Raw genomic sequence first — 9129 nt, 5'->3', positions numbered from 1 at the left:
GGCTTCCCTTTGTGGGTAACCCAACCTTTCTCTCTGGCTGCCCTTAATATTTTTTCCTTCATTTCAACTTTGGTGAATCTGACAATTATGTGTCTGGAGTTGCTCTTCTCCAGGAGTATCTTAGTGGCATTCTCTATTTTTCCTGAATTTGAATGTTGGCCTGCCTTACTAGGTTGGGGAAAATCTCCTGGATATTATCTTGCAGAGTGTTTTCCAACTTTGTTCCATTCTCCCTGTCACTTTCAGGCACAGCAGTCAGATGTAGATTTAGTCTTTTCACATAATCCCTTATTTCTTGGAGGCTTCCTTCATTTCTTTTTACTCTTTTTTTTCTCTAAACTTCTCTTCTTGTTTCATTTCATTCATTTGATCTTCAATCACTGATACTCTTTCTTCCAGTTGATCGAGTCGGTTACTGAAGCTTGTGCCTTTGTCATGGAATTCTCATGTCATGCTTTTCACCTCTATCAGTTTATTTATGAACTTCACTGCCTTGGTTGTTCTAGTTATCCACTATTTTTTCAAGGTTTTTAGTTTCTTTGCATTGGGTACCTAGTTCTTCCTTTAGCTCTGAGAAGTTTCATTGACTGAAGCCTTCTTCTTTCAACTCATCAAAGTCATTCTCCAACCAACTTTGTTCCATTGCTGGTGATGAGCTGCATTCCCTTGGAGGGGGAGATGCACTCTGATTTTTTGAATTTCCAGCTTTTCTGTCCTGTTATTTCCCCATCTTTGTGGTTTTATCTGCCTTTTGTCTTTGATGGTGATGTACTCATGTGGTTTTGGTGTGGGTGTCCTTTCTGTTTGTTAGTTTGTTTCTAATAGTCAGGACCCTCAGTTGCAGATCTGTGGGAGTTTGCTTGAGGCCCACTCCAGACACAACTTGTCTAATAGGGCATGTTTCTGATCTAAGATGGAAAACTCTGGTATCTCAGGGTAGAATGAGTTACATTCTTGAATAAAATCAAGTGAACAATGGATTTGACTGCAAATATTATTAGGGGTACACATTTATATCATTGAGTTATTCTTTTAAGTTAGAAAACTTAAGATCTGCATCACTTACAGTAGAATTTTAGAATAGCTTTCTTTATTATTTTTATTATACTTTAAATTCTAGAGCACACGTTCAGCTTTCCCATCTTACTGGCAAAGATAGTATGTCTATTTTTATTCAAGTCCGCAATATATCCATCATCCACGACTTCTCGAGAGAATGTAATCTTGATGTGCTGAATAATCTGGTTCTGTTAAATGAAGAATGATATCTCAAGTGACTTGCACATATTAGGTAATTAGTAGTGTTAGTAATCATAACAAAATAACCGTAATTGCAAAATTAATATGTCTCTATCATTGAATATATGACAGAGACATTTTAAGTGTTTTTTCTGTATTAATCTTTTTTCCACAAAACACAATATGAAGTGGGTACTATTACTGTAAATGTAGGCATGATTATTTCTATCAACATTGTATTTCACTTTTCCATCATCTGCTACCAGATTCCATGCAAATTTTCCCAAACGGTCTGCTCTTTCTTTCTTTGTTTCTTTTTTTAAATTACCTTATCATATATCTTCATTTCTTAACTCTTTTTAGTAGTTCTCAAATGTGCTTAATAAATAAGTTAGCTCCTAATAAGTATCTGGCTCTAACTTGCCTCTCAGCATCATCTGATTCTCACTCAGCCTTTCCCTGCAAACTTAACTTAGAATCTTGAGAACTTTCCTCAATACTTTACCTTCTTTTCTTTTTTGTCTTTTCCTGACCCCTCATTATTTCACCAATTTCTGCACATTGTTCAGCTCTCAGCTTCATTCTCAGTGAGTCCAGGATACTTTCTATTATCTCCACTGATGCTATCTTGGCATTGGATTTTTCCTTGAGATAAAAGCTTTTGCACAATTTTTATTACTTGCACATATTCTGTCTTTTGAAATAGAATATAATGTGTGTGGGGACAGAAATGGTCTGATTTTTTTCCTCTTGCCTGTGTTTTTTGTTAAACTTTTTATAAACATTCTTTTAATGAATGACCAATACCTTCTTATGTGTTGCATAATCAAGGCTTAAATTTAACCAACCCTATTTTCAAAGTCTTCTTAGTATCCCTCTCTATCTATAATAATGATGAAACTCACGCACTTGTGATGGTATCAACAAGTCAACATGTACACGAGTTCCTAATTGGTATCTGCTTTACCCTGCTCACTGCCCATCTTTTTTTCTGTGTCAGTCAAACACTCTGCATGAAGAGTGTAGAATTATCCCCACTAAAAATTCAAAGCCAACGAAACAAAATCAACAAAATTATCTTTACTGTAGGGAGGGGTTTGGCAGGTTTGCAGTATAGTCCTCCAACAAAATCAACATTTGGTAAGAGTAGATGAGGAAATTGAAAATCCCAGGAGTCCTTAGTAAGCCATATGTCAGCTTTCCCCATTGTCTCAGATACGGTAGTGGGTCTTCCTGAGAAGAAAAAGGAAAGAAAAGATGGATGACACAAGATAATTACATAAGGTAATTTTCTGAAAGGGATTAGAATAATGTAGGCAAAAATGTAGGCAATGTGTTTGTGTTTTGAAATACATAAACATATAATCAAATATTATAAGCATAATTTATTTTTCATGTAGTATATATTTTGCTCGTGTGTATTCATAAGAAAAGCAAAGTGATAAGAGAATTTTGAGGGTCAACTACATCATAACCAATGTCACTTCAGAATACTCACAATCGTAAACAATTACTAAAATAATCTATAGAGAAGTAAACATCTATTTCTTTACCCTTTAAAGCTTCAATAGTAGCATGTAAATATTTAAACAACTCTTCGATCTCCACGATAAACTAATTCTGCTGTACCCATAAAAACAATTTTCTAAGAAATCGTCTAGTTTCCACAGTTCAGTAAGCTAATCCTTTTATCTTTGGTTATTCAAGTGAACTGTGGGCTATTTTGAGAGTGTGGCTGAAATCCTTGTACCCACTACTGCTTTTGATTCATGCTAAGGTATTAATCATATTAGCTTTTAAATAAATATATTTGCATATTACAGATAGAAAATTTTGAGAAATTATTCAAATAGAGATTTGTACCCAACCTTAATTTGGATCATATTTTGTAAAACACATAGTTTAAAAAAAAAAGAAAACTATATAGATATAACAATGTTCAGACTTCAACAAGATGATTGGTCTTAAAATAAATAATTTCCAATCTTTTAGTGAAGGAATGTAGAGACATTAGAAACTACAAATTACACTTAGTGGTTTTTGCATTTGAGGTAGAGGCACTATTTCTCTCAACTGTGAAGGAAACCTTCTAGTGACATGGGGACATATTTTAATTTCAGAATAAGGAAACTGAGATATACAAGGAAAAATAATTTCTGCAATGTTGCATAGATAGTTGTTGTAGAAAATTGAGTAACTACTCAATCTACATGTATGCATTCAGTAAGATGTTTCTGGATGGGTCTCACTTTTATAAAATGAAGAAAATTAATAGTAAAACAGATATGTGATTGTTTAAAGAAATATTAGGTGCACCAATTTACAGGTTTATGACTTCCTAGAATGTTCTGTGTGAGCGAAGGTCACAGGGTTTTAACTGACCTTATAATTTAAACTTTGCTCTAATATTTGTACAATTGATAGATCATCTTGTGTTTTCATTTCATAAATTCACTTACCAAAGAACTCCACTAGCAGCCTCATATGGTGGCTCATGCTTGTAATCTCAGCACTTTGGAAGGCCGAGGCAGGCATATCACTTGAGGTCAGGAGTTTGAGACCAGCCTGCCCAACATGGTGAAATCCCATACCTACTAAAAATACAAAGAATTAGACAAGTGTGCTGACACATTCCTGTAATCCTAGCAGTGAGCTGAGATTGGATCACTGCACTGCAGCCTGGAAGACAGAGAAAGACTCCACCAAAAGCAAACAAACAAACAAACAAACAAACAAACAAACAAAAACAAATTTAAAACACCAAGTACCCTGACTTTATTGCTTTATATAAGCTCAGCTTCAAAGACACAGGAAAGTTCATCTCCATGTTACCAATTGAAAAATTTACTTACCTAGAACTTCACTGAAAAACTGATCCCACTTCTTCGTATTAAATATTTGGAACCAAAATGGGAAATAAATTACATAGATCATATTTTTTTACCCTCTCCATGAAAGTCATTTGGTCACTTAATTCTGACATAACAGCAGGTATGTAGGAAGGTGGAAATAGAAATCCTCCACTATACTTTTCAAGTGTGCAGCCAGCAGAGAAGGGGAGACTGTATGCAAATGGTATGTTAAATAGCTCAGCCAGTAGCTCCCCAAAGGGAACAATCGCATCTACAAGAACAACATCAAATTTTGACTCTTGTAGTTTCTTCATAAGTTTCTTATTTGAAACTCCATCCTTACAGAACTTTCTAATTATATCATTAAATGTACAGATGATTTCTTGTGCTTGTGAAAAATATGACCAAAATATGTCTTTTGGAATGACTGATCATGATATATCCTCAAAGTCAGTTATAGTTAAAAATGCAAGATAAACTTCAAGTTTAAGAGTATACAGGCTGTTGGGATAAAAAAATGGAAGCTGAAGATGCCAATACAGTCACCTCATGACCCCTCTGGACAAGCTCATCCAGGATTGTCTCTATATTCATCCAATGACTGAAATCTGTGGGCCACACCAGTACCTTTCCACAACTCCCAGAGCTAATATAACAGGTCAGCTGTATCAGCAAAAAACCTGAAGTCTACTTCATACACTTCCTGGCACAATGCAACGCTTTTTCCCATTTGCTGTTTCTTTCTGTCATTTCTTATGGTTATATCCACAGATAAATAAATCACAAAGTTCAAATGTAACTTTTACACTTCAAAGTAAATATATTATCATTAGATGAACAGTCAGAACATGTAGATGGCAAGAAGATAAATGAATGTAGATGACCTGTTTACCCAAGTGTGTTTAATGTCCCTTTTATGTTTATAAGTGCTATCATTGAGCTAATATCAATGTTCTTGTATGGACACATCACTTGTCTTATGTAATTTATTTTAGAAGAGTTTCCAGAAGCATAACCATGAGAGGTTCATGTTTTTGCATTTTGTTTGACAGAGAACTAAAGATAAAATAATGAAACATGGTTCAAATTTTTTATATACTTTGTTTACATATAATTTATATACAGCACCTTCAGCTGAGGCATGGTGTGCAGAGCGGGCTGCCATTTTTGCTGTTTGGGTAACTTAGCTGTCCTGCCCTTCAAGCTTTGGAGAGTTCAAATGTACTTGTGGTGGAAGGAATCCACCAGTTGCTGCAAATCTAGTCTACAAAAACATTGCCAGACTGCTTCTTTAAGCAGTTACCAGATTTTGTTCCTCCTCACTGAGTGGGACTTCCCAACATGGGACTCCAGGCACTCCCACCAGTGTTCTTGGGTCTATAGAGATTTGAAAACTCCCTGTGGCAGACCTCCCACAAAGAACTATGACTCAGCATCTTTGCTGTTTGATTGACTTATCAATTCCAGTCTGTAAGCTTGGCAGAGCCCAAGCTGACTGGGGTGGAAATGATACACCAGAAGAACACAGCAACCATATAAGAATGGGGCCAGACTGCTTTTTTAATTGAATTCCTGACCTTCTTCCTCATTACTGGGTGGAGCCTCCCAACAGGGATTTTTAGCTACCACCACTGGTATTCACCAGCTGACAGACTTTCCAGGCATCACTGGTAAAAAGATACCAGGGGACAGGGCAGGCTGACATCTTTGCTGTTTGGACAACTTAGCCATTCCAGCCTTCTAGCTTTGGAGTGTCCAAGGCAACAGGGGCTGAAGTACACCCCAGGGCAGCACAGCTGCTTTATGAAAATGTGGCTAGACTAACTTAAGCAGGTCCCTGATACCATTCCTTCTGACTAGGAGTCTGATCTCCCAACTGGAGTCTCCAGCCACCTCTTAGAGGAACGTTTGTGCCAGAAACAGGTCCATATCTCCCTGGGATGGAGCTACCAGAGAAAAGGGCAGGCTTCCATCTTTCTTGTTTCTCAGCCTTCACTGGTGACACCTTCAGGCACTAGAAAATCTGAGGTGACTAGTGACTGGAGTGAGCCCCTGGTGTACCACAGCAGCCCTACAGAAAAATGACCAGAGTGTAATGTGGTTGCCTGGTCCTGTATGTCCTCATCAGGCAGATCTTCCAGGCCTGGGTCTCTAGCCAACATCTGCCAAATCTATCTAGATAGTAGAAACTTGGTAACTCTTTGGAGAGAGACCCTGGGGCAACAGAAACTCTCTTCACCACTGCCTCTGAAATGGAATTTCCCTTGCCTCTCTTGGACCAACATAGGAGCAAAGACACTGAGCAGCTGCTGACTTTCATTTCTCTGAGATGAAGTCACAGGAACAAAGAAAGTAGCAAAGCAGCAAGCCAACTGGTGTGGAGTCCAGAGGGCTGGGTGCAAGAAAATCTGTAGCAAGGTATGGCCATCTCTGTAAGTTCAACTTTGATGAATAAGAGACCCTAGCCCTTGGGTAAGAGTCAGACCCGATCCCTGCATGGTGATTCTGCACATCAGATGAGGCTGTTCTGATTTGAGCACTCCTTGATCTTCTACCCTCTCCTGGGACCCCAGCCTTGCCATGCCTACTTACAGGGCAGTCTTGGGTGTCCTGGGGTCACACACTATAGTTTCTGCAACAGAGGATCAGGCCTGACTGATAGAGAGTTCCACTGAGGCAGCCCCTACAACTGTGCACCAGTCTGCATGTTCCCTCCCATACTGCAGCTTCCCCCGAGCCTACAGAAACTCCTCACACCACTTTGCTGAATGCACATCTGCATGGGTGGGTTTTGCTGTACCTGACCCAGCAGCACACAAGAGTGCAGTGCATCCCTCCATGCCCCCCACTCACCAGATTCACTCAATTCACCCTGACAGTCTTTGCAGCACTGCAGACAGAGTCTTGATGGGCACTGAACTGGAAATCCCTGTCTGGCCAGTGTCCACCTTTTTGCTGATGCTGCACAGAGGACAGGATCCTCCCATACCTTGAGTGATCACTTCTGCTAGCAGGGCAAAGAGAAGGCACCCAGACTTGTGCTGGCAATCACCCCACGCTAAACAAACACCACCTCCAGTGTGACATAACACAGTCTGCAGCAGGGGCCTTCCATTTCCCTTACAACTGCTTTGCTTCTGCCACTGTGGTGAACACTCAGAAAGAGGCAGACACTCCTGCACTCGCTAGCACTCTGCTGCAGTTGCCGCAACTTGATCACTCCAGTGCAGTAGGCTTAAAGCCATGAAAAGCCAGAGAACAAAGCTGGGGCTGAATGCAAGTCCACCAGATTTAAGGCATACAGTCCAGGAACTGGAAACTGAAGAGTACCCCCTCTATTAAGAAAGCCAGTTGGCTGAATCCACTTTATATCACAAACAAACCCTCAAGGCAATCAAATAGCAAAAAGAAAGAAAAAAAAAAAAAAAAAACAAAAGCCAGCAACCTCAAAAACTGAAGGCAGATAAGCCCACAAAAATAACAAAGAATCAATGCAAGAAAAGTGAAAACTCAAGAAGAGAGAGTGCATTCTTCCATCCAAATTACAGCATCACCTCTCCAGCAAGAGTTTGGAACTGGGCTGAGGCTAAGATGGCTGAAATGACGGAAGTAAAATTCAAAATAGGGATATAAACAAAGTTTGCTGAGCTAAAGGAGTATAATGTAACCCAATGCAAGAAAGCTAAAAATAATAATAAAACATTGCAGAAGTTAACAAAGTGCCTGTAAAGAGAAAATGTAACTACCTGATAGAGTTGAACACAACACCACAGACTTTTATAATGGAATCACAAATATTAATAGCAAAATAAAACAAGTGAAAAATGACCATCATATCATTAAGACAGGCTTTCTGAAATAAGACAGGTGGGCAACAATAGAGAAAAAATAAAAATGAATGAACAAAACCTCAAAAAAATGGAATTATGTGAAAAGAATGAGTCTATGAGTAATTGGTGTATCTGAAAAAGATGACAACAATTAAATCAACTTGGAAAGCATGCTTCAGGATATCATCCATGAGAACTTTTCCACTCTAGCTAGAGAGGCCAATATTCAAGTTTATAAATGCAGAAAACCCCAGTGAGATAATCCATGAGACGATCATCCCCAAGACAAACAAATATCAGATTCTCTAAAGTCAAAATAAAAAGAAATGTAAAAGACAGCTAGAGAGAAAGGAAAAATTACAAACAATGGGAAGCTCATCAGACTAACAATGGACTTCTCACCCAAGGTCCCAGAAGCCAGGAGAGATTTGTGGCCAATATTCAACATTCTTTTTTTAAAACTTTTAATTTTTTTTTTTATACTTTAAGTTCTAGGGTACATGTGCACAACATGCAGGTTTGTTACATATGTATACATGTGCCATGTTGATGTGCTGCACCCATTAACTCACCATTTACATTAGGTATATCCTAATGATATTCCTCCCCCCTCCCATTAAGACCCGATGTGTGATGTTCCCCTTCCTGTGTCCAAGTGATCTCATTGTTTAATTCCCACCTATGAGTGAGAACATGTGGCATTTGGTTTTCTGTTCTTGCGATAGTTTTCTGAGAATGATGGTTTCCAGCTGCATCCACTACCGTATAAAGGACATGAACTCATCCTTCTTTATGACTACATAGTATTCCATGTTGTAAATGTGATACATTTTCTAAATCCAGTCTGTCACTGATGCACATTTGGGTTGATTCCAAGTCATTGCTATTGTGAATAGTGCCACAATAAACATACATGTGAATGTGTCCTTATAGCAGCATGACTTATAATCCTTTGGGTATATCCCCAGCAGTGGGATGGCTGGGTCAAATGGCATTTCTAGTTCTAGATCCTTGAGGAATCACCACACTGTCTTCCAAAATGGTTGAAATAGTTTACAGTCCTACCAACAGTGTAAAAGTGTTCTCATTTCTCTACATCCTCTCCAGCACCTGTTGTTTCCTGATGTTTTAATGATTGCCATTCTAGCAGGTGTGAGATGGTATCTCATTGTGGTTTTGATTTGTATTTTTCTGATGGCAAGTGATGA

The 9129-nt window shown here is 38.5% G+C and overlaps 1 protein-coding gene and 1 pseudogene across 4 annotated transcripts in view; one reads left to right on the top strand and one right to left on the bottom strand.

Annotated features, from left to right (window-relative positions):
• The window catches only part of LOC105501343, an 18426-nt pseudogene extending 13639 nt beyond the window's left edge, over window positions 1–4787 (bottom strand).
• The window catches only part of LOC105501230 (UDP-glucuronosyltransferase 2B9), a 476097-nt gene that overhangs the window by 354471 nt on the left and 112497 nt on the right, over window positions 1–9129 (top strand). The window contains exon 3 of one of the 4 annotated variants that reach the window (XM_011927059.1): window positions 6550–6585. The exons of the other annotated variants lie outside the window; for them this stretch is intronic. Within the exon in view, the coding sequence (XP_011782449.1) occupies window positions 6550–6585 (36 nt within the window). The remainder of the gene's footprint in view (window positions 1–6549; window positions 6586–9129) is intronic. 4 annotated transcript variants of the gene reach the window in all.

Source organism: Colobus angolensis, unplaced genomic scaffold, assembly GCF_000951035.1.
Source record: "Colobus angolensis palliatus isolate OR3802 unplaced genomic scaffold, Cang.pa_1.0 Scaffold70, whole genome shotgun sequence".
In the NCBI taxonomy this organism is placed as follows: domain Eukaryota; kingdom Metazoa; phylum Chordata; class Mammalia; order Primates; family Cercopithecidae; genus Colobus; species Colobus angolensis.
The sequence above is the reverse complement of the archived record's forward strand: the minus strand, read 5'-3'. Positions and strand labels throughout refer to the sequence as shown.